The sequence below is a fragment of the Grammomys surdaster genome, unplaced genomic scaffold (assembly GCF_004785775.1).
Source record: "Grammomys surdaster isolate TR1022 unplaced genomic scaffold, NIH_TR_1.0 125698, whole genome shotgun sequence".
Classification (NCBI taxonomy): domain Eukaryota; kingdom Metazoa; phylum Chordata; class Mammalia; order Rodentia; family Muridae; genus Grammomys; species Grammomys surdaster.
This window is the reverse complement of record NW_021620534.1, coordinates 463,742-487,291: the sequence shown is the minus strand read 5'-3', so window position 1 is coordinate 487,291 and position 23,550 is coordinate 463,742. Positions and strand designations below refer to the sequence as shown.

Below are 23,550 nucleotides of genomic sequence, written 5' to 3'. Positions count from 1 at the left end.
CTTGCCCACACCAGGAGAAAACACACAGCCAAAATCACTTCTGTATTGGGGGCTTTCTGGATCCATTTTGTCCTGGTGAGCCTTTTGGTTCACACTTATTTCATATCTGTGTGGTTCATCTGACCCCTTGGATACAGTCCCAATGCCTGGGTGAGAGGATTTCCCATAGTCCTGTGGATGCTGGGGCCAGCACCGAGGTTGGCAGTTTGTCTGACTTTTTTGTAAATGCCCGAGCTTAAGCCCGGGTGTGTTCAGCCTGCTCTGTGCCAGGCTTCGTAAGGACAGGGGGTGGGGGACACAAAGACAGCCCATGCCCTTGGGTGATAGTGGCTTCTTCATGGGGACCACAGAGCTCAAAGCACAAGGTTCAGATTATGTCTCCCTTGGGAGGTGAGTCCTGGCCCTGGGCTGACCAGAGTTGTCTATGTACTTTACTTCCCTGCATACTGCCATTCTGCATACATGGTCATTTTATAACTATAGGGACACACCAGGAGAGCAAAGGCTAGTTGGGGTGACAGAAGAGTGTGTGTCTGCTGCACAAGTGTGGCAGGAGTGGTCACTGAGGGCTACTGGTGACAGGTTGCTGTTAAATGCTCAGTAATGCAGAGTTGACTCATCAGCTGTGGATGGTATGAAAAGGGTTTTTAGCCTGTGGACCCTGTTCTACTGAGCTCCAGTTAGAAGGAAACTCCCATAGACAGGAACGCCTGACCTGATGTGGTTCCCTGGAGCCTGGGGTTCCTCAATCTCTGAGGTCAGAGCACCATAAAATGGAGGGGGCCCTCAACTGACCACTTCCTGCCAGTTGCCTTAACAAGGAGAAGCTGTTTATACCAAGTCCCCAGGTAATTCTGCTGTGGGTGGTCTGAACTCTGACTCAAGGGTCAAGTTCATGTCCTCTGTGACTAGTGTGTGTCTTACCTTGTATTCTCTGAAGAAGTGGTTGTGTTTCCTCCTCCTTTCCCATTCTCTAAGCGGTGTTTGCTCATGTGGTTTCCAGCAGAGAATGGAAGAGTCTTTTTCATCAGTGCTTCTGCTCTGGCCCAGTGTCGTTGTCCACTGGGGAGAGGATAGTAGCTGTTAACAAGGGGCAGTGGTACCAGGCTTCGCTGACCAGAGAGGCAAAGATGCCTGCCCTTCCTGCCTGCCCCTGTTTCTGTGGTCCTGCAGCTCTCCTATGACCCTAGTATGTGGCGGCACAGACCCAAGCCATAGCTCTCCCCATTGTTCATTCTGGGGCTACAGCTACAACCAGCTCCTCCTCAAAGAGCTTAAATGAAAGTGGGAAGAATATTTTCAGGTAGCTGAGCATTCTATTTTGTGAGGGATGTTAATACTGTCGAATTGTTCCAGTGTGCAAATCTGCTCCAGTCATCCATTGGTATCCCAGAATGCAAATCTATTAAGTCATCTGCTGGTATCCAAGGCAGGGTCAGGCGGTTTCAAGACCCCACATCTGTAGATGCTCAAGTCCCTCACATATTACAACACCTTCTCATATACTTTAAATTGCCTCTGCATTACTTACATGCTCAATACAATGTATATGCTGCACAAATATCATAGTGCTTAGGGAATAATGGGAAGAAAAATGGTCCAAGTATGTCAGGAGAGAAGAAATATTTAGAGGCAGGATCTCCAATTTACTATATAGCTAAGGACTACCTCGAATGTCTGATCATCCTGCATCTACCTCCCCAGTGCTGGAGTTACAGGCATGCTTTACACATTCAGTTTTCAGGTGCTGGGGTTTAGTGTGCTGGAAGCAAGCACTCTACCAACCCAGCTACAGAGCCAACCCCAGAGACTTTGTTTTCAGCAAAAATGTTTTATTAACACATCATATATAGACGATGAAAGAGTATCTTTTCACAGAGGTAGAAATTCAACATCTAGGGCAGAGAGAAGGCTGAGGAGCACATTAGATTATGCTCCCAGGGTGAGCCACATAGACCGAGGGGGTCCAGGTGCAGAATCTTTCAAGTCTGGTCCATGCTGAGAATCAACAACAGTTGTCGGGGGCCTTGTAGTCTAGTGGGCTGGAGGGAAAGAGCCTTTCTGCTTCTGACAGGTGTGCTCAGAGTCAAGAGGGAAGCTTTCAGTTTCTCACTGATCTTTTTCACAGGAAGGTTGGTTGCTATTGTTTAAGGAGGGAGGGAGCTGTTAGTCTTCTCTGGCTTTTTTCTAGTTCTGTGGACAGTTCCCAAAGCCAGCCTGCCTGCCTGCCTGCCTGCCTGCCTGCCTGCTTGCTTCAGCTAAGGCCGGTGAAACACTGGCCATTTTCGATAACTAATGGTGTTAAAATCTGTGATTTCCCATCTAAGGCCTGCCACCCATCCTTAGGGGCTACATGGGCACTTGATATTCCATTGTCCTTATGATCAAAGATCAGAGTGGCCATTCTAGATTTCCAAGGCTCCTCTTCCAAATGAAACTGAAAATAGTTGCAATCCATGGTTGGCTGAATCTGTAAATGTGGATCTCATGGCTAAGGAGGTTTGACTGTGTGTGTATGTGTTTCATGGAAACACACACAGGAAATCAAAGTGCCTTGCAGTCTGATTCTGGAATAGCCACCTTCCAAACAAGCCTTGTTCTGGGATCCACCCCTGGGCAGGGCAACTCATGGATGGGTACCTTCCTGAAAGAGTGACCTTATAACTTTGCTGTTTTGAGATCTGGTATTTTTCCATACATAATAAAAAACTTTTTTTAAAAGGTGTGTTAGCTATTCTGTTTTGGTTTTGTTTCTATGTATGCACATATGTATGTGTGCAAGAGGGTTTCCTGTGTATTCCAGGTTTGCTTGAACTTGTGAACCTACTGCCTTAGCCTTACCAGTTCAGGGACCACAGTTGTTAGGTACCACACCTAGTTGCCTGATAGTTATGTTTATCTGTCTCTCCCCCTTCCTTTCCCCCAACATTTAAATTATTCATACCTCCATCTCCCCATTCCTAACATTTTTGTGAAGTTCCCCAACTAGATTTTTTTCCTTACAATAAATTCTCACCTGAAAATAGTGTAAAGGAGTACCCCTTTTTAATCTTGATCCGCTTCTGAAGGCAAATTCTCGGCTCAGCTTTGGGAGGCTTATATTCTTCCTGCCTTCAAAAAGGCACGAACTTCCCCCACACTTTGGGGGAGTCCTAAATGTCAACATCAGGTTTCAGTGACTGCAAAGGATCAGCAACAGGGAAGCCACATGCAAATCAACATGGCCACATAACCCACCCACATTTTTGTGACTACCCTTTTGTTACAGCCTAGAGTTGAAGATGAAAATAATTATAAAAACCTCTCAAACTAGCCTGCTAATCTGATACAGAAGGAAACTATGATTCAGGAGGTATGGGCACAGTGGTCTTTCCATGTAGCAGTGGCAGGAACCCTAGCCCCTTATCCTCTGGGTTATGCTGTCCCCTGCTCTAGTGTAGGTTTCTCTGCTACACCCCAGCCTCTCTCTTCCCCAGAGCAGCACTGGTGTGTGTGTGTGTGTGTGTGCGTGCTTCTATTCCTTCAGTGGTTAGAACTGTTTTTTTTGGCACATCCAGCCAGTCGGAGATCCTGCTTTTCCCTGGCAGGGTCTTCATTGTTCTTTTAAAAATAATAATTCTTTGAGAATCTCATGCAATGTATTTTGATCATAGTCACCCCCTCCTGCTTTTCCCACATCTACCCTCTCTACATTCATTCCCTGCCCACCAAACTTTGAGTCTGTCTTCTTCCTCTTCCTCCTCCTTCTCTTTTGGTCTAGTCTAGTTTATGTTACTCAACTACCTTTGGGCACAGGGCCTGCTCTGGTGTGTGGTTAACTAACCAGAAAGCTGACTTTCCTCCTAGCAGCTATCAGATGTCAATAGCAGGCTGGAGAGGTGGCTCAGAGGTTAAGAGTGCTGACTGGTCTTCCAGAGGACCAGGGTTCAATTCCCAGCACTCACATGACGGCTCACAACTGTAACTCCAGTCCCAGTGGATCTGATGCCCTCACACAGACATATATGCAGGCAAAACACCAATGCACATAAAATAAAAATAAAGAGATGATGTTTTAAACACACACACACACACACACACACACACCCCACACAGAAATACCAATACTTCCTAAGCTAGTGGTGGCATTAGGCTGCCTCCATACTGGGATTTTACCTGGCTTGACCTTGCTGAGGTCCTGTACATGCTATAACATGTGTGAGTTCATGTATGCAAGTGCCCTGCTGTATCTGGAAAATACTTTCCTTGAAATCAGCCACCACTTCTGTCTCTTACAAATACTTTTTCCCTCACCAGTGTGTGAATCTGCTGCAGGCCTGGCTAGAGCTGACTGGATTCCTTCTTGGTTTTCTGAGTGTGCCTTTGAATCCCTGCCGGCCTCTCTCTGGCACTCTGTGGCACCATCTCCCAAGGTCACTCACTCTTCACCCCTCTCTGTCACCTCTTCATAGTCAGTCCTGACCTGTGAAGACCCCTCAGAACCATCTGCCCACATTTCTAGCTCTCTCCTCTCTGCCTTAGCTGGGGGACCTCTTGGGGGAGGCTACACTATGTTTTCTAGGATGTTTAGCGATGTCTCTGGCCTCTACTCACTAGGAGCCAGTGTTGCCTAGAAACATCCCGATATCCCAGATATCCTGGGGTAGAGGAGAGAACTGCCTCTGTCTGAGAACCCACACTTTAACTAGATTCATTACTATGAGACCTGTGCCTTCCTTCCCTTTGTCCCAGCTTAAGTGGATGGATGAGGTTCTTTTTTTATGAATATAAGCCCTTTAACTATAAATCAGGAGTCAAAATTCACTTCAAGTTAACAAAATATACAAGCCTTTAAATTATAAATCAGGAGTCAAAAATTAACAATAAAAGATACAGAGTAGCATGTACCATTACTGATGAGGGCCAAACATTATACATTTCCTGACATTTCACAGACAGCAGACACCCTTGGCCTAGTTTCCAGGACAAGCATCCGAATGTGTGATTTTTCCTTAACTCTTCTGTTTTGTGCACTCTGCCTCCCTCTTTGCCCAGTTCCTGCTTTCTCTCTACTGCCCCGAATGGGACCCCATACAAGGCAGATCATACGCAACAGTCATCACTGCAAAAGTCAGCCTAGGTGTGTTCAACTCTAAGTCATGTGACAGGGCGAGGCAGAGCCAGGGTTTAGAAGAGATTCCTGACTCTTATGATAAAGTGTCAGACAGTTGGAGGGAGAGAAAGGCAGATTTGAGTTGGGAGGGGCCTCCCAGAGCACAGGCGTGCTAATCGACACCACTTCTTTGTCCTCTGGGATCAACAGCTTCAGTGCTTTCTCAGCAGAGCGTTCCAATCGATAAGAGATGTTCTAGTTGATAAGAGATAATGTGAGAGGTGTACCCTTCTACACCTGCTCAGCCCAGAAGAAGAAGAGCCCTGCTCTTCCTTATGTGCATCATTCCGGGGCAAAGGCTAGTGTGAGGGAATCCCCTTGACACAGCTTTTGGCTGTACTCATTAAAGACTGGTACTATGGTGTGAATAAGAGCAGGACTGGCATGGAGTTGCTCTTCAGTAAATAATGGTGAACAGACCGTTTGAACAGTGATCGTCTCTGGGTTAGGTAAGACCATGCGGGACAAAGCTCACACGGCTTTGCCTCGGTTCCTTTTCAGATCTACTGCTGAGAGTCTGTGTTCCTTTATAAGAACCAAACCTGTGGATATTTCTTCCTAACTCAAAGAAGAAAGCCCATGAATATTTTCTCCTAGTTCAAAAGGAAAAGCTCCTTCCCTCATTCCGTGTGTCTTTCTTCCCTAGGTCTGACTACCAGAAACATGGCGACTGGCGCTGTTCCCAGTGAAAACCTTCCCACATATAAACTAGTAGTGGTGGGAGACGGCGGTGTGGGCAAGAGCGCGCTCACTATTCAGTTTTTCCAGAAGATCTTTGTGCCTGACTACGACCCCACCATTGAAGACTCCTACCTGAAGCATACAGAGATTGACAATCAATGGGCCATCTTGGATGGTGAGACCCGATGGCAGCCTTGCATGGGCTGGGTCGTTACGTGGGGGAAGATCAGGGAAATTTGATAGGCTTTAGTGGGGCAACATGGCTTCCTGTTATTATAGGATGGTTGCTATGAGGTAATATGCAGCTTCCTGGGGAGAATTCTAGATAGAGATTGTGTCTTGATAGAGTGCTTAAAGACCTTAGTGACAATGAAAGTGGACACTGAACAAGGAGGCCAGTCTGGAATCCTGACGTCTTAGAGATGCTATGTCAGGTGTTGATTGCTTGAGTAGATGTACTGATGACAGGTATAGAAGTTTCAAACTAATAAAAGTAGGGAAACTGAAGTTTTCTCTTTTTTCAGGTTTATTAAGGAAAGCTGAGAAAGAACTCCCAAGAATAGGAGGTGCTCAAAATACCTGAAAGATTATTTCTTAATAACTAGAGTTTATTTAGAAAGTGCCCCTTTGTTGGGAGATCTTGCATCTGTCATTGTCTTCTAGTCTGGTCAAAATTAGTGTGATGGCCAAGGAAGTTACTAGAAAAGTGAATTCCCAGGCCCTTCTCATTCTCAAACTTGGAGGACAGAGGGTGATGGCTTGTTTTTGGCACACCCTGCAGGGACTGCTGAAGCTGGAGGCCACTGCTCTAGATTCCCACTGGTCACGATTTTCTATTGCCCAAGTCTCTTTCCTAAACAAAGGCCCATTAAGCGCAGGCCACTAGTCTCGGAGGAGAGCTTGAGAAGCTGCTGACTTACAAGGTTCTTTCAGATAAATGCGGTTTGCAAATATTTTTCTCAGTCTGTGTATTGTTTTTCATCCTCAAGACAGTTTTCTTTCAAAGACTAGACGTTTCTGTTTTGACGACGGCTAGTTTATTCGTTCTTTTACAGAGTGTGCTTTTGGTATTTTGTCTAAGAAATCTTTGCTTAACCCAAGGTCACAACAGTATTTCTCATGGTTTCTCCTTGAGTTTAATTGTTTGGGGATTTTCATTTAGGTTTTGCCCTATTCTGTATACTTTGCATGCAGCATGGGGGTGGAACAAATCTCTCAAAGATCCTTGTTGAGGAGATTCTTCCTTCCAGCCCCCAGTTGCCTTTGTCTCTCTAGTGACAACCAATTCCCTGTGTGATCTGTCTTTGGTCTGAATGTCTGATTTAAAATTACCATTGCCTTAACAGTTATAACGTTATAAAAAAAACTCAGTAGTCGAAGCCATGAGAATGGATATAAAGATTACAGACTCAGTTAAAGTTTCTGACTTTGTTTGGGATAGCGTTTAAATTTGTATACAACCTGAAGGAGTTTTTGTAATGTTTGGTACTGAGCCTGGGACTTTACCTCAAGCTTTGCAAGTGACATAGCCCTGAGCCATGTCCTCAGTCTTGAGGACTGATGTCTTAGCTGACTGTGCTGAGCCTTTTAATGTGTAAACATGCTGTCTCTCCATTTATATACATCTTTTGATCTCCCAATTGTTTTATACTTTCAGATACACATGTCTTTTATGTACATTTCGTCTGAGCTATACTTATATCTGCATTGATGTTATGGTAAATGTTTTTAATTTCAGCTTTGGTTGTTTGCTACTAGAATATATAAATATAAGTGATTTCTAATTAATTTTTTAAAAAGATTTATTTATTTATTATATATGAATACACTGTAGCTGTCTTCAGACACACCAGAAGAGAGCATCAGATCTCATTACAGATGGTTGTGAGCCACCATGTGGTTGCTGGGATTTGAACTCAGGACCTCTGGAAGTGCAGTCAGTGCTCTTAACCACTGAGCCATCTCTCCAGCCCTTCTAATTAATTTTTAAAATGAGGTTAAGATAGCTTGTGAAGGAATGGGTTTCATTGTGGTATTTTTTCCCCTTATCCCTCTCGCTCTGACCCAAAGGTTTTTAAAATTTATTTATTATATGTAAGTACACTGTGGCTGTTTTCAGAAACCCCATAAGAAGGCATCAGATCTCATTACAGATGGTTGTGAGCCACCATATGGTTGCTGGGAATTGAACTCATGCCCTCCAGAAGAGCAGTCGGTGCTCTTAACCGATGAGCCATCTCACCAGCCCTCACTGTGGTATTTTTAACATATTTGTCATTATATGTAATTTATTCTAACCCATTCCTTGCCCCCCCACTGCGTTTCCTGTGCCTTCTGACCCCCTCCAATATAGTTGATTTCTTTATATTAATCACACAACCTGCTGGTTATTAGCTTTAGTGGCTCTTTGTGAGATTCTTTTTCCCTAGATGATCAAGCTGTGGTAGAGGCAGTTTTAGCTTTTCCAATCTGAATGGTTTTTACTTCTTTTTCTTGCCTTACTTAAGTGACTAACCCTCCAGTTCTATGCTGAGCAACCTAATAAGAACAGACATCCTTGCCTTGATCCTGACTGAGTCTGACGGTAACTGTAGACTTCTTTGGTGGCCATGCTCTTTATCAGATTAAGGAACTTCCTTTCCCTAGTTTGCAGAGGGGTTTCAATCAGGAGTGGATGCTGATGTGGTCAAGTGCCTTCTCTGGCTGATATAATCATATGACTTTTTTTTTAATTAAAAAAATTTATTACTGTGGAAAATTATCTTAGTTTTCCCCTATGCTTTTAAATTTTAATTACTTTTATTTAGTGTATGTGTTGGGGAAATTGAGGCATGTGCAACAGCTTGCATATGGAGGTCAGAGCACAACTTGGGGGATCCGTTCTCTCTTTCCACTATGTGGGTCCTGGAGATTAACTAATGGGATCAGGCTTGGGAATGAATGCCTTTATACACTGAACTATCTTGCTGGTCCTCTCCTTAGCGTGCAAGTAATTCTTCATCCCTGAAATAAATGGTATGTGGTTATGATAAATTTTATATACCATTTGCTTCAGTTTGAAAGAATTGAAAGAAATGTTTTACTTGTGTTCTTAAGTGATATTAGGCCATATTTTCTATTATGATTTATTTGTCTGACTTTCGTATGAAAGTAATGCTGGCCTTCTAGAATGGCTTAGAAATTAACCTTTGATTTTAAATTTCTCTAGGAGAGTTTAAGTAAACTTCTTCTAATATCTTTCTTACATGTTCAGTAGAATTCACTGGCAACACCATTAAATTAAAAGTGTGTTAATAGACATAGGCTCATTGAATACCTCTTTATTCTTAAGTGAACTTTGGTAGTTTGTGATTTTTTTTAAAAAGTTTATCAGTTTATCAGAGTTTCCAAATTTATTAGCACAAAGCTTTTGATAATATTCTTTTATTATGTTTATAATACTCATAGATTGTACAGTGATGTCATTTCTCGTTCTTGATACTGGTAACTTGTATCTTTTTTCCTTCCTTTTCCTGATCGGGCACAGTTGGGTTTTCTGTGTATCAATTTTTCTCAGAGCCAGCACTGGCACCTATTGGTTTCTCTCATTTGGTTCCATTGATTTTCACTCATAACCATGCTTCACTGGATGGGATGCTCTGAGAGTGCTTCAGCCGTCATACCAACAGATGTCGTTGTTCAGGTCTCCTGTATCTTCACTGGTTTTCTGAATACATAATCTGTCAGTTATTCTGAGTGTCAGGCTGTAACGGTAAATTTCCTCGTTTTCTACCAGGGTTTTGCCTGGTGCGTTTACAAAGGTACTCTGTTGTTAAATGCAGACATTTAGGATTGATTATCCTCTCGACACCAGTCCCTCTAGTCATGGCTCTCATCATTCCTGACTTCGTGCTCCCTGCTCTGTACCTTGAAGCTGGGAGGACCTTGAGCTGCACACTCTCACCATGGCCACCCTTCACTGAAGGGATGCATGCTATGGTATGAGAAGCATCTCGAGGAAAACTCACCAGCCTTTGGGGCCTTGTCTGCAGCCTGGGGTTTTGATCAGTTTCACTGGGTGACAGGTAGCCAGACGTGTCCCCACTCAGAAATTTGCATGTAATCTTCTCTCTTCTAGCATGTTCTTCCTGTAGAAACACTTCGTTAAAATTTTGTCTGTTTTTTTCAAAGGCAGGTCTTGTGCGTGGCATGCTGGCTTTGAACCCACTGTGCAGCTGAGGTTGAACTTGAGTTTCTGATTCTCCTGCCTCTGCATCCTGAGTTCTAGGACAGTACGCATATGCCAGGCCTTCTAGCACAGTAGACAAGCACTTTACCAAACGAACTACATTCACAGCCTATTAAATGTCACTTTATTTGTAAGGTCTCCCATGACCAAGACAACTACAATAGTATTTACCTACCCATGTTATTTTTGTCAGTAAATACTTTTGAATAAATAGATGAATTATCAGATACTGAACAATGTATATGTAGTAACAGATTCAATGAATTAGCAACACTATTCTCTTTGTTTTCCTGATTCTTAGTAAAGAATATATACATAACTATTAAAAAATTTACATTTGTGTACGTCCTTTGTTGTTACTTTCTTCCTTCCTTCCTTTTTTCCTTCCCTCCTTCCTTCTTCTCTTTCTTCTTCTTCCTCTCCTCCTCCTCCTTCTCCTCCTTCTTAATGTGTGAGGTCTCACTATGTAGTTTTGGCTAGCCTAGAACTTTCTATGTAGACCAAGATGACCTTGAACTCACAGAGATCTGCTTGCCTTTGTCTCCAGAGTATTGGACAAAAGGCACGTGCCCTCTGGGCCAGCTTGCACTTTCTAAAATAATTGCAGATACCATCTATTGGAATATATGCCATACTTTAGGATAGACTGAGTTAAATACATGGAAATTCGTTTCTTTACTGCAGAGCTTATAAAGCCCTTCACTGTACAGTGAATTAGGAGCACTTTTGTAGAGTATATTGTTAGGATTCCCCAAAAGAACCATTTTTGGCACTTCATTTTGGGCCGTGTTCCACAGAAAATATTCAGAGAAATATTGCATAATACATAGAGAGGAGAACACCTCCTGGTACAAGTTGTGGCTCAGCCAATGTTATTTCTTTTTATTGCCATGTAAGCTTCTTTAATGTTTTTCTAAGTAACTTTGGACATTTGCTTCTCAAAGAGAAAACAGTATTTTCCAGAGTGCCTTTTAGATGTTGTGATAACATTTCTTAGCTGCAGATACAGGGGAAGCATGGTCATAAGATTATTTTAGAAGCTTAGATCAGTGAGATCAGACCTGACTTAGTGTCTTTGGTTTTCTATGTGTTTTAATGGGATGGGGTTTTTATGTGATAAAACACCATAATCAAAGCAAGTTAAGGAGGAAAGGTTTCTTTGGCTTGCACTTCCACATCACAGTCCACCATTGAAGGAGGTCAGGACAGGAAGAGTCAATTGGGGCAGGATTCTGGAAGCTGATGCAAAAGCCTTGGAGGGATGATGCTTATTGGCTTGTTTCTCATGGCTTCCTTAGCCTGCTTTCTTATAGAACCCAGGACCACCAGCCCAGGAGTAGTGGGCCCTCCCGTGATGGGCTTGGTGCTCTTCCATCAATCACTAATTTAGAAAATACTCTTTAGAATTACCTAGAGCCGAATACTATGGAGACATTTTCTTAGTTGGAGGCTCCCTCCTCCCTGATGACTCTAGCTTATGTTGAAAGAAAAGTAGCCAGCACACTTAGTATACAGCATTGCCCACCTAGGCCTTCCCTAAGAATAGATACTAGATGCCCAGACTAGCACATTCTACAGCATACATTCTCCCATTTTTAACAAGGCTTAAATTATTTCAACTGAGTATGACTTTACTATACAGAGAATGTTGTAATAACAATAAATCTCAATCGGGGGTTCCTACTTGTTCTTGATCATTCAGTTCCCAGATAAAAGACTCAAAACTTTTATATTTATAATAAGCCTTTAATACACTAGAGCTGGGCAGATATCTACCATCTAAGCTTTTAAAATCTACTTCCCCATCAATAACTCCAAGTTATAACTTGCCATGTTCCATCTGGGCAGCTCTTAATTGGCTATTCCTCATGACCATGTTTTCAAGATTCCTACCCCATGCGTCTTCTCCTCTCTCTACCTCCTTCTTCTCCTCTGCTGGTCTCTGCCTCAGACCCCAAGCCCTGGAACCAAAACTCTGCCTACCTCTCTTCTGTCCAGCTATAGGCTGTAGGCATCTTTAATCAACCAATAGTTTTAAATTAAGGAGCAAGGTTACATAGCATCACTTGGTTTACTCATTGATTCTCTCATCTCCGAGACAACCAAGGCCAGTATTTAGCATTACAATACCTAGCAACAGACCCAACCTCAACAGAGGATAGTCAGAGGCCTGTTATATTTAGGTCTGAACATAACACTGACCCTTTCTGGGGCCAGTCTCCTTCAGGGAGGTTTGCAAACCTTGGAATGCCAACACTTTTCCTGACCAACCAGTGCTCTGGGATCCTGCTTCCCTGCTGGGTACCATCTAGGGATGTGCTAAACCTGGGCATAGATGCTTTTAGTCGCCCTGTACCCCACCAATCTCAAAGTGCTCTGAATTTTGCTTTTTCTTGTCCCAGACTGAGGGCAAAAGCACTGTGACATGAGCTGAGCATCATGGTAGTGATGGTGATTGTGGGGGTGGGGTCATCATGATAGTGATGATGTCATGGGGGTGGGGTCATCATGATAGTGATGATGTCATGGGAGTGAGGTCATCATGATAGTGATGCTGTCATGGGGGTGAGGTCATCACGATAGTGATGCTGTCATGGGCCATCACTGCTGGAAAACCCATGAATGCACTCTTTACCTCTTACACACACTGTCATGGTAGCCACCGTTACAGATAAAAAAATAAGGTCAAAAGTTATCGTTTATATATGGAATGTCTGTCTCCCTCAGGCTCATGTATTGAGTGCTTGGTCACTAGACAGTAGCAATATTTTTAGAGGTGCAGGTCACTGGAGGTGTGTCTTTGGAAGTTCTACATGGTCTCCAGTCCCTTCTTGGCTCTTTGCTTCCTGTCCACCATGAGACAAACAGCTTTGTCCTCCACATATCCTTGCCACCATGACGCTTGGCCTTAGCACAGTCCTGAGATCAACAGAAGCAAGGACTGTGAACTAAAACCTCTGAGTAAATCCTTCCTCCCTTGAGCTGGTTTTCTTAAGTATTTGGTCAGTGTTGGTGAAACTGACCAATACATTGAGTTTCTGACAACTAGCACCGGCTCAAACACCCAGAGACCACCTCACACTGCATAATCGGTTGAGAATCTTCTCCAATGTGACAGCCAATTTTGGTGGCTCTTGGGAGTGGGAGTTGAACTCTCAGGGAGAAGGCACACAGCTTGATTGTGAGGATTCCATCCCATCCCTGGCCTGTCTTCCTGTGCTCTCCTCCCCATGGCTGTGGTCATATGTGCAGGCACACTCAGGGGGATGCCTCTGAGGCTCCATTCCCAGGAGGCTCACAGGGTTCTTGCCATATTCCAAACTGGTTTCTTGTTTTATTTCAAGGAGCAACAGTAGCATTGTCTTCCCAGAACCTGGAGGATGGAGGCAGAAGGCCATTTTATCCCTCTCTGCAGCCTCTGGGCTTTGAATTGTGCTTCCTTTGAATTCTTTCCCACAGAGCTGGAGACCCTCATCTCACAGCCCATGGTCGGATCTGTGGTCCTCTCCTCCATACAGTGTGTCCACCCGTCAACTGTGGGTTCTCTTCAGTCCTTCCTCCTGGCTGTCTGGATTCTCCCCTGGTCTCTTGAACCCTTCCTTACCCTGGCTTGTACCTGTGTGCCTCACCTCATTCCAGTTCTGAATCAGAAAGCTCTGAACCTTAAGCAGAGTCTTGGAGTTGTATGTTTGAGGTTTTCTGTTGTGAGGTGTGTGTGTATATATATACATACATGTATACATATATATGTATATATACATATGCTATATATGTATATATGTGTGTGTATGTGTATACATATGTTATATATATATATACATGTATATACATATGTATATACATGTATATATTCCACTATTGGAACTACATTGGAATGTACAGGTATGTGTTGTCCAGTATATATCCTTGGGTATATTACCCAGTATATCACCATCCATTTCCCGAACTTTCTCACCTCCCTGCACTGACACCCACTTACCTATCTACACACAGACTTCCTTCCTGTTTCACCCAATCGTGGCATTCATCATTCTACTTCCTGTCTTGGGAACACTACATGCCTCATGCACATCAGTGAGGTTGTATACTTGTCCTGTCGTAGCTGACTTCTACTTAGCATTGACTTTCCTTCCCCTTTCAAGCTGGATAATACCTCACTGCATTGTGTATCACTCCCCGATGTCTCGCCCTCTAATGATAGACACTTGCGCCTTCCCCTCTCATGACTGCTATGAATGTGGCCTGCAATTCTCTTTGAGTTCCTCTGCTCAGTCCCTCGTCTTAGCAATGTCCCTGTTGATTCTGCTGGGCTGGTGGGCTCATCAGATCGGCCTCTTGCAGTGCGGAGGGAGAAGTGACTTGCCTAGAGCCACACCTGGCTAATGGCCGAGTCAGGCCTCAGCCTCCTGACCCCACCAAGTATGTTCTCCATCTTCTTGTGTTGACTTCTGCTTTGGCACAAGCTTTAAGCATGTTGGCACACACCTCTGTCCACTTACAGGAGAAGCAAGTGTTTCTGGGCCTCCTCTCCCCACCCAGGCTCACTCTGTGTGCCAGCCTCTGGGACATCCATTGCTACAAAACATCAAAGAGCCATTCTCCAGACCTTCCTGCCCAGACGCTCTCGGACCCAGGCTCAGAACCTTGCTGTTCCTCTTCTCCTCAGCAAGGGCTCATTCTTTGTGAAGAGCAAAAGCCTGGCAGTCTGTCCTCTGGCACCCTCAGTAGCCAGGACATTTCCACTCTGGCTTCTGCCCAAAACTAGACACAAGTGTTCTTGTCTTCTCTGGGGGCCTGGACCTGGCTTTTCCCTGAACATTTGAATCCACATTCTTGCTGGAGAGCAGGAAGAGAGGAGGACATGGGAAGGGCAGGAAGGAACTAGAAAGCTTATTGACAAAATTTTCTGGGCTGGGGCTTTGAACCATTTATGCTCAGCACCCCATGGCCAGCATTAGAGGGGTACATCAAGTGCCTCCAAGCAAGAATGGAGTAGAGTCATCCTCTGCCCTTTGTCCTCTTTCGTAAAGACGGTGATTTGGGGGATTTCCCTCTTTCCCTGTGGGAGTAAGTATGGCCACTGGCCTCAGGTGATGAATCCAACCTTACTGGTCTGTGTCTGACCCTTTCCCCTGGCTGTGTGAGCCATTCCTGCAGGAATGCTTCCAATGGCCTGGAGCAGGCTTTGCAAGTAGAGAGCTCTCCTTACATGGGCCAGCTCCTAAATCCTTTCTTGCTGGTGTTTGGTTCTCAGAGCTGAGCTAGCAGAAGGCTAGCTTTCTTTGCTGGCTATCAGCCAGGCTAAGGATCTTGCAAAGATTGTTCTCGATAGTCCTGGACAGCTCTGCTAGGTCAGGTAGGTTGTAGAGAGCTAACGGGTAAAATGAACTCACCTTGCAGTAAACACAGAAGCTCTGCACAGCTAATAAAAAGGAGACCAGCAGGGATGCTGAGGAGGTGGGATGGATGGTTTTGAGCAGGGGAACCACGTGATCTGACTGGTTTCAGGCTTTGCTTCCTGTGTAGAGGAATAAAACTAGGTCCAGTGAGGTGGTAGCCTAGGGCTGTGGGAGAGGAAATGAGAAGGAGCAGGTTCCAGATCCGGTTTTAGGAGGGACCACAGGGTTTGTGGATGGAGAATAGGCATGGGGTAGAGAAAGAGAAAAAAATGATGGAGTGGAACTGGGAATCAAGGGACTAATTTTGGATTTATCAAATATGGACTGCCTTTCATATAAAGAGCAGAATCAAGGTGTTTCTAGGGGAAGCGATAGACGTAAAAGTGTAGACAAGTATCTATCACCAGGAGAGGAGGGGTAGAGCATCAGTTTCAGAGAAGAGGAGGCTGATTCTTTTTTTCTCATATAATTTTTCATTAAGATATATTCCACAGCCAGGTGGTGCTGGCATATATCTTAATCCTAACACTCAGGAGGCAGAAGCAGGCAGATCTCCATGAGTTTGAGGCCAGCTTGTCTACAGAGTGAGTTCCCAGACAGCCAGGACCACATAGAAAAACCATGTCTTGAAAATCCAAATAATAATAATAATAATAATAATAATAATAATAGAAAGGAAGAAAGAAAAACATATAGTCCATATGCATAATTGCAGTTTTTAGCATGCTTATTGCTTTAATTAGGGTTTCATTGCTGTGAAAAGGCACAAAGACTGTGGTAACTCTTATAAAGGGAATCTTTAGTTGGGCGGGTTTACAGTTTTGGAGGTTTAGTTTCAGAGGTTGGAAGCATGACAGTGTACAGACAGACATGTTGCTTGAGGAGCCAAGAGTTCTACATCTTGATTTGCAGACAGCAGAAGGAGACTGTGTTCCACACGGGGCATAGCTTGAACATAGGAGACCTCAAAGCTCGCCTCCACAGTGACACACCTCCTAAAAGTGCCACCCCCATGCCAGCCATTTAAACAGATGAATCTTTGGGGGTCATACCTACTCAAACCACCACACCTATCAAAGTTGTGCACTTATAAATGACCAATCGACTCACAAATTAATAACCACTAAAATTATAGCCATTAATCCCTGAATGTTTTCGTATTCCCCAAAACATTTATACTTGAGCGGTTACTCCTCATCCTCCCTCCCCCAGACCCCGAACTCCACTCCCTGCCCTTGTTGTCTTTTCCGCTTTCATGCCTGGTATGTGTGGAATCATGTGTCAGGAGTCTTGTGAGTAGCTTTGGTGGTTGGATGGTTGTTTGAGCTGCTGTAGACTTTCGGATTCTCCTCTGTCAGGTCCGGCTGACACTCTGGTGTACAGGTACACGCACTTTGCTCACTCTTTCATTGGGTCCTGGGGCTGTCCCCCCTTGGATGACTCTTGGCTCTTGGGTGGAGAGTATTGCTGGAACCCGCAGCTGCTTGTTTCTCTGTGGACTTAACGTTTTCAGTCCTCCTGGGTGTACTGCTGGGGTCACATGTTTAATACTAAATCCCACCCACAATGTATGAGGAGCCCACAGACCTGGAGTGCTGTTTTGGGGGGAGCTGTGAAATTTATTCTTGTATCTAAGATAAGAGTGGAGGTGAGGACAAAGGAGCTAGGAACCTAGCTGGAGCTAGGAACCTAGCTGGTGTCGACTGTGTTCTGGATCCTTAGTTGCTCAGGACTCTATTAAAAGGGAACCACCAGGCACAGACATACATCTTCTCTCCCCAGGTCTGCATGTCTGCCCACAGGTAGGTGTAGAGTCTCTGGAGAACGCAATGGAGCCATTTAGGAGTGGGTGTAGGAAGAACAGCCCTTAAGCCTTCTACAGCTGAGACATCTGTCTTTACGCTTCCTTTACTACCTGCCTGCTATCAGGATTTAGACATGTTCTGTTAGCTTCTTGCTCATAGGCAGGTAGGCATAAGGAACTAGATGCAAGGCTGGGTTCAGAACCTACTCCAGGGCTCATTGGCACACCAGCCTGAAGCTTACGGGTCTCTGTAGGGCTTGGGCTCTTCCCTTTTAATCGGCTGGCCTCCCAGATCAGTTGTGAAATGGAACTCCGGTTGTGGACCAGCCTTGTTTCTCTCCATTCTTTCCAGCTGCAAGGCCCCTCCCAGGCTCTGTTGTGCTCCCATGATGCTCCTGGATTCTGGTTATGCGACTGAGGCCTGCAACTTCTTCTCCTCACTGTCTGTCAGTCTTTTCATCTCTGATGAATACCTGAGAGAACAATTTAAAAGGAAGAAAGGTTTATTTCCGCTCACTGTTACAGAGGCTTTGGTTGACAGTCTGCCAGCTCCGTCACTTTGGGCCTGAGGTGAGGCAAAGCATCATGGTGCCAGGAAGGTATAGAGTAAGAAACTGTTTGCCAGGAAGGAGAGAGATAGAGAAAGAGAGAGAGAGAGACAGAGAGACAGAGAGAGAGAGAGAGACAGAGACAGAGACAGAGAGAGAGAGAGACAGAGAGAGACAGAGACAGAGAGAGACAGAGAGACAGACATAGAGAGGGACAGAGAGAGAGGAAGACAGAGAGAGAGAGAGAGAGAGAGAGAGAGAGAGAGAGAGAGAGAGACAGAGAGAGAGAGACAGAGAGACAGAGAGACAGACACACAGAGAGAAAGACACACAGAGAGAGACAGACACAGAGAGAGACAGAGAGACAGAGGGAGAGAGACAGAGAGAGGGGGAGAAAAACAGAGAGAGGCAGAGACAGAGACAGAGACAGAGAGAGGGACCAGAGGCAAGAGTCCCTTTGAGGGCCTGTCCCCAATGACCTACTTTCTCTACCTAGGCCCTACCGCCTAAAGTTTTTGCCACCTCCCAAAATAGAGCCACCAGCTGGGAGCTGAGCCTTCAGCAGATTTTATATTCAAACCATAACATTTCCGTCCCTGAGTGCAGCATCAGAGGACGGGTGTCCCTGGCTCCTCTAAGAACTCCACAAAGTCATTGAATATCTTCCTGGAATGGGCACTCACACCTACAATTTGCACACCAACCCAGGGGATCTTGGGCCTGGTACACACCTACTCCATGGTCTCCTTACTCTGTCCCCCACAGCTGGAATAGTATGGCAGCAGGGACACCATGGTGTCCCTGGGGCTAGTAGCTGTGGAATATTACTTGCTGTCGTCCATGGGCCATCACATTGAGAAATCTGGTGTCATTGCCAGAGGGAAGCCTCCCTCATGGCCAGGAAGCCAACTGGAGGCTCTGTAAAAATGTGGCTCCTTCCCTGGAGGCAGTCTGAGGTGGCCTGGCTTTCACAGCCTGCCAGTGCTTTGCAGCTGAAAAAGAAGCAGCTCCTCTTCAGGGGACAGTGAGTGGTTGGTGTGCCCAGCCATGCTTCCGGGAACCCAACCTTGCCCTATTACACACCATGACCTGAGCATAGTTCTGACAGGAAGGAGCAAGCCTGTCGCCGTGTACACTCAGTGAGGCGATGTGGCTTGATACAAACATAGCTAGGGAGGCCAGGCTTTCCCACATAACTTGCCTAGAAAATAGGCTTGATTGTCCTCCCTCCCCATAGTAGGCCTGGGGATTACAGGAAGAACAAACTGTAGACTAGATGTGGTCCTTGGGGATATATCATCTCCAGAATATATATACTCTTTATTGATTCTTTGTGAGTTTTACATCGTGGACCCCAGGCCCATTCATTTATTTCCCTGTCCCTCATATTCACCCTTCGTCTTTGCACCCCCCAAATAAAGCACACACACCACACACACACACACAGCACAGAAAACATCTCATTGTAGTGTGTCATCTGTAGTGTGTCACAGTGTGTCCCACAGTCTCTCCCTCTGTCACACATCTTCCCTTGCAGATACTCATTGCAATGAGTCATTGGTCTGGTTCGAGTGAGGTCTCTGGCTTCTATGACATCATCAATATTGGATCCTCATCGGGACTCCTCCAGGTTATCCTGTTGCTGCCCCGCGTCATGGACATCCTGCAGCTTTGAATCAGCAGGGCTGGCCTTTCATGAGTTTCAACCATTCACAGATGATATAGATTTTTGGGGTGGGCCAACTGGGAGCTCTGGATCTGGGCCTAGGTAGTAGGTGAGCTGGTCAGCCTGCCCACCCTCCCTTATCCACACCACCAGATCGAGCCCTTAGTTCACCCGATGGTGCCATCAGCAGGAAACAGGATGGTCGTCTCTCCTGCTCTCATGCCCTTAAGCCTGGCTCACCTGTACCTTTGCCATTAGGGCCTGCTCTACTGTGTTGCCCAGGCCAAGCACAGGGCCAGCTCTCCTAACTACCTCAGGGGAGGGTATCACCCACATACACACACACATACCCCACCTCACTCAGGGCAAAGGATTGATCACCCATGTACACATACACACACACACACATACACACACACACACACACACACACACACACACGCACACCACCTCACTCAGGGCAAAGGATTGGCAGGGCCGGCTCTCCTTTGCTCTCACCCTTGAAATCACTACCTTTACTCTGGAACCCTTGTGACCCCCCGATCAGTGAAAGCTGAAAACTCAATTCTTAATGCTTTTCCTTAAAGTTAAAAGGATCATTTCACCAAGGTCATGGCACTCCTCTCCTGAGTGAAGGGATGCACCTTGTATTTCTGCACACCTTTTTGAGTCCACCTTGGAGCTGCATCTGGGGGAAAACCCAAGAGAACAGTGCCTGGCTCCTGATCTCTGCCACTCACTATGAAGTATGGAGCTGACCCAGGGTACGAGGCACAGGTCTGAGGAACTGAGGGCACAGGCTGGAAGAAGACTCTAGAGATGAGAGTCAGAGGCTGATCCTCCCATGAGGGAGACCTCCTCACAGGTCTGCTTTTGAACCAAAAGGGTGGCTGGGACAGCAAGAGAGGAGAGGAGGAGGCTTCCAGGTCGAATGTCATAGCTTCAGCATGTGTTTAGAGTCTGGACACTAGTCTGGATAAAGAGCAGGAAGAAGAGAGGAGAAAAAGGAAAAAGAGAAACAAAAAAGGAAGGAAAGGAGGAGTCATTCTTGACAGACACATCAAAGGCCCAGGCTGGCACCCTTCCACACCGCTGTCCACCCACTTGAGACTTGTGCAGTGCTAGCATGTGGGATTAGAGCTTAGAGCAGCCTGCACAGGATCCTGCTGCACTGGTGGTTTCCATCTGGAACCTCTCTCTGCCTCCCAGTGCTGCCTGCACCACCACAGACTGTAGAACACTTCTTCCCCCACAGTGAGTAAGGCTTCTTCTTACTTAGCCAGACTCCTCTGACCTTCCTGAGCCAAGGAGGGAAAGCAGGCAGAATTGCTTCCTTGAGAGCATAAGCTGGGTCCCTTCAGCTTCCCCTAGGAAGGCTGGGTGGCAGGACATGGAATGGGGTTTGTCTCAGGTGTTTCCAGGTATGTGAGTCAAAGCAGAGGCTGTCACCTCCTCCTGCCTGCATGTCCCCTCAGGCAAAGAATAACTTTCAGCCATTTGTGTCTTCTGTTTTACCTTCAGTTATTACTGGTATATCAGGTTGTATGTGTTGATCATTCATAATTTTCTATAGTTATTATTTAAATGTTATAACATATATTATACAAAGTATAAAGTAATGGACCTTGCTATGACACCTTCACGCATGTATGCAATTACTCCCATGAGCCTTTCTTGTCCTCCCATCTCTCTTTTTTTTCTTTTCAAATAGTTTGCTTTTTCTGTGTGTGTGTGTGTGTGTGTGTGTGTGTGTGTGTGTTTGATAGGGTCTCTGTCTTTATTTCTTCTATTGACTAGGAGGTTTGAGGCTTTATCTCTGTTCTTCAGAAAGTTATGGCATAGACATAAGAGGGTGCCAATTTGTATTTTTCTACCTGCATCAGGATGTAATCAGGATCTGGAGGCTCTTCCCAATCAAAGTGAGGCCTCAGGCTAGGCTAAACCATTTAACCATTACCAGCACAAGGACAGCACATTAAGACCAGAGTTATTGAGTCTGGAGAGATGGCTCAGAGGTTAAGAGAATATACTGCTCTTGTGGAGGAACTAAGTTGGGGGTCTCAGAACTCATGTGGAGGGATTCGCAACAGCCTGTAACTTCAGATTCAGAGCATCTGATGCCTACTTATGGCCCCTCTGGGCACTGCACTCTTGTGAACATACCAACACACAATTAAAAATAAAAACAATTTAAAAATTTAAACTAATGTTCCCCTTCTCTTCTCAACAAGCATTTTTTTTGCTATTTTATAATTTATTTATTTTTTTCAAATCATAATTTTTACTCATTCACACAGGGGTTATAAACACAGAAAGGCAGGACGTGGGGAAGGGGATGACACTGGAGTGTGGGTGTTCAGGGGGAATACAGATATCTTTCAGAACAGGGTATCAGCTGGGTGAAGGTTCAGGGAACAGGTCACTATGACTCTGCCTATGATTCACTTGTCCTTATCTAAGTTGGTATTATCTGCCAAAGCTACCTATTTACAAGGTCTATGACTACTCACTCAGGCTGGTAAATTTCCACAAAAGCTGCCTGTTTACATTAGCTTATAGCCATCTGTTTCAATGTTTTTCCACAGAGACCCAAGACTTGGTGTTAGTTTACATGTATGACAGCCCTATTGCTGATTTTAGGCCTATGGCTGATTTTAGGCCTTCAGTGTGTAAGCAGGGCTGCCCCTGACATCTCCTCCCTTCTCTAAGTATAGAAGGGCTGTGGCGATTCTAATCTTTCGAAGGTGGGGATAGAGGCCTGACCTCCAGTACTTGAAGGGGACTTTGTATTGGCTCCGGTCCCCCTGTTGTTGTCCAGTGAGACATGAAGGCCATACCCGTCCCAATGTCTTTTTCCTGGAGAGGGGATACTTTTGACATCAACCCCTATGCAGTCAGGCTTGTCTCTCAGGGAACCCAGAGAGATATTTTTAACTTTTATTTATATTCCCTTGCAGTGCTTAGCCTCGCAGCCTAAGCAAGAATTCAGATCGCCAGTCAGAGAGGGCTCTGGGTGGCCCCTCTCTTCTTAGCCTAGGGGCGGAAGTCCCCTCTTTTAGGTTGGGTGGAGATGGGTTTTGGGAATACCCTGGATAGAGTAACAACCTCATCTTGAGTCTCGTGGTCCTGCATAGCTAACCTATGATAATGTATCTGAGTAGGTTTTGCTATCAAATTATTTATCTGTTGTTTCACAGAGTTAGTCAGCCTATTTGAGGCCCAGGGACCATAAGAAATAAGCAAAAATAACCCAATTAATGGTCCCAAGATGGGAGGAAGTAGGGTTGACAACCATGGAGAGGCTGAAAAACAATTCTTGTACCAGTACTCATCTTTCTCTTTCTCTCTCTGACTTTTCTCAGGGCCTTCTCTGATCTTTTTCATGCTCTCTTTAACTATCCCTGTCTTGTCTATGTAAAGGCAACATTCTTCTGCATTTTTTTAATACCATAATTGCTTTAGATTTAAGGGAGTCTTGTATTTGGAAAGAAGACATTTCTTCAGAGCCCTTCAGTTGAACTTCCTGGTTAGGCTTATTTCTGCCTGTAACCAGTCATTGTTTCCTGGCCCATCCCTCACCCAGAAGTCACCGTAGATTTTAGTTCCAGATTATCATGCATCCTCTTGCTCTGTGTCTGTGCTGCTGCAATTTGAACCTAGGACCTCACACACTGTCGGGCAAGTGCTCTACCACTGAGCTATAGCCCAGCCCCCCCCCCTTTTTTTAACCTTTTTAACCTTTATTTTGAGGCAGGGTCATGGTTGCTTGGTTCAATGTAAACTTCTCATCCTCCTACCTCAGCCTCATAAGTGGCGGAAAGAACAGACCTGACCACCAAGCCTGGCTTCCACAGTCTTCTAATTGAGCGACAAGTTTTACTGCACTCAAATGTTTGCTCTTCCATTTGCCAGCCACCGTTTATAATGACATCCATCTTTCTCTTCTTTGGATTTAGTTTTTACTTTAATGACTTATGTTCTCTAAGACTTTAAAAAGCATGGGCATGTTCCTGCAGTGTCAAATATGAGTGTTTCCCTTTCCAGAGGGTTTTTCTGTTGGTATTATTATTTT

General features: G+C 45.1%; 1 protein-coding gene across 2 annotated transcripts in view; it reads left to right on the top strand.

The window, feature by feature from the left end:
* Nucleotides 1–23,550, top strand: part of Mras (muscle RAS oncogene homolog) — a 53,924-nt gene that overhangs the window by 18,963 nt on the left and 11,411 nt on the right. Inside the window, exon 2 of one of the 2 annotated variants that reach the window (XM_028788073.1) lies at nucleotides 5,799–6,008. In XM_028788073.1, the coding sequence (XP_028643906.1) occupies nucleotides 5,816–6,008 (193 nt within the window). In that variant the 5' untranslated portion in view covers nucleotides 5,799–5,815. Of the gene's footprint in view, nucleotides 1–5,798; nucleotides 6,009–20,061; nucleotides 20,243–23,550 lie in introns of those variants that run through there. The other variant, XM_028788074.1, reaches the window with a different exon arrangement.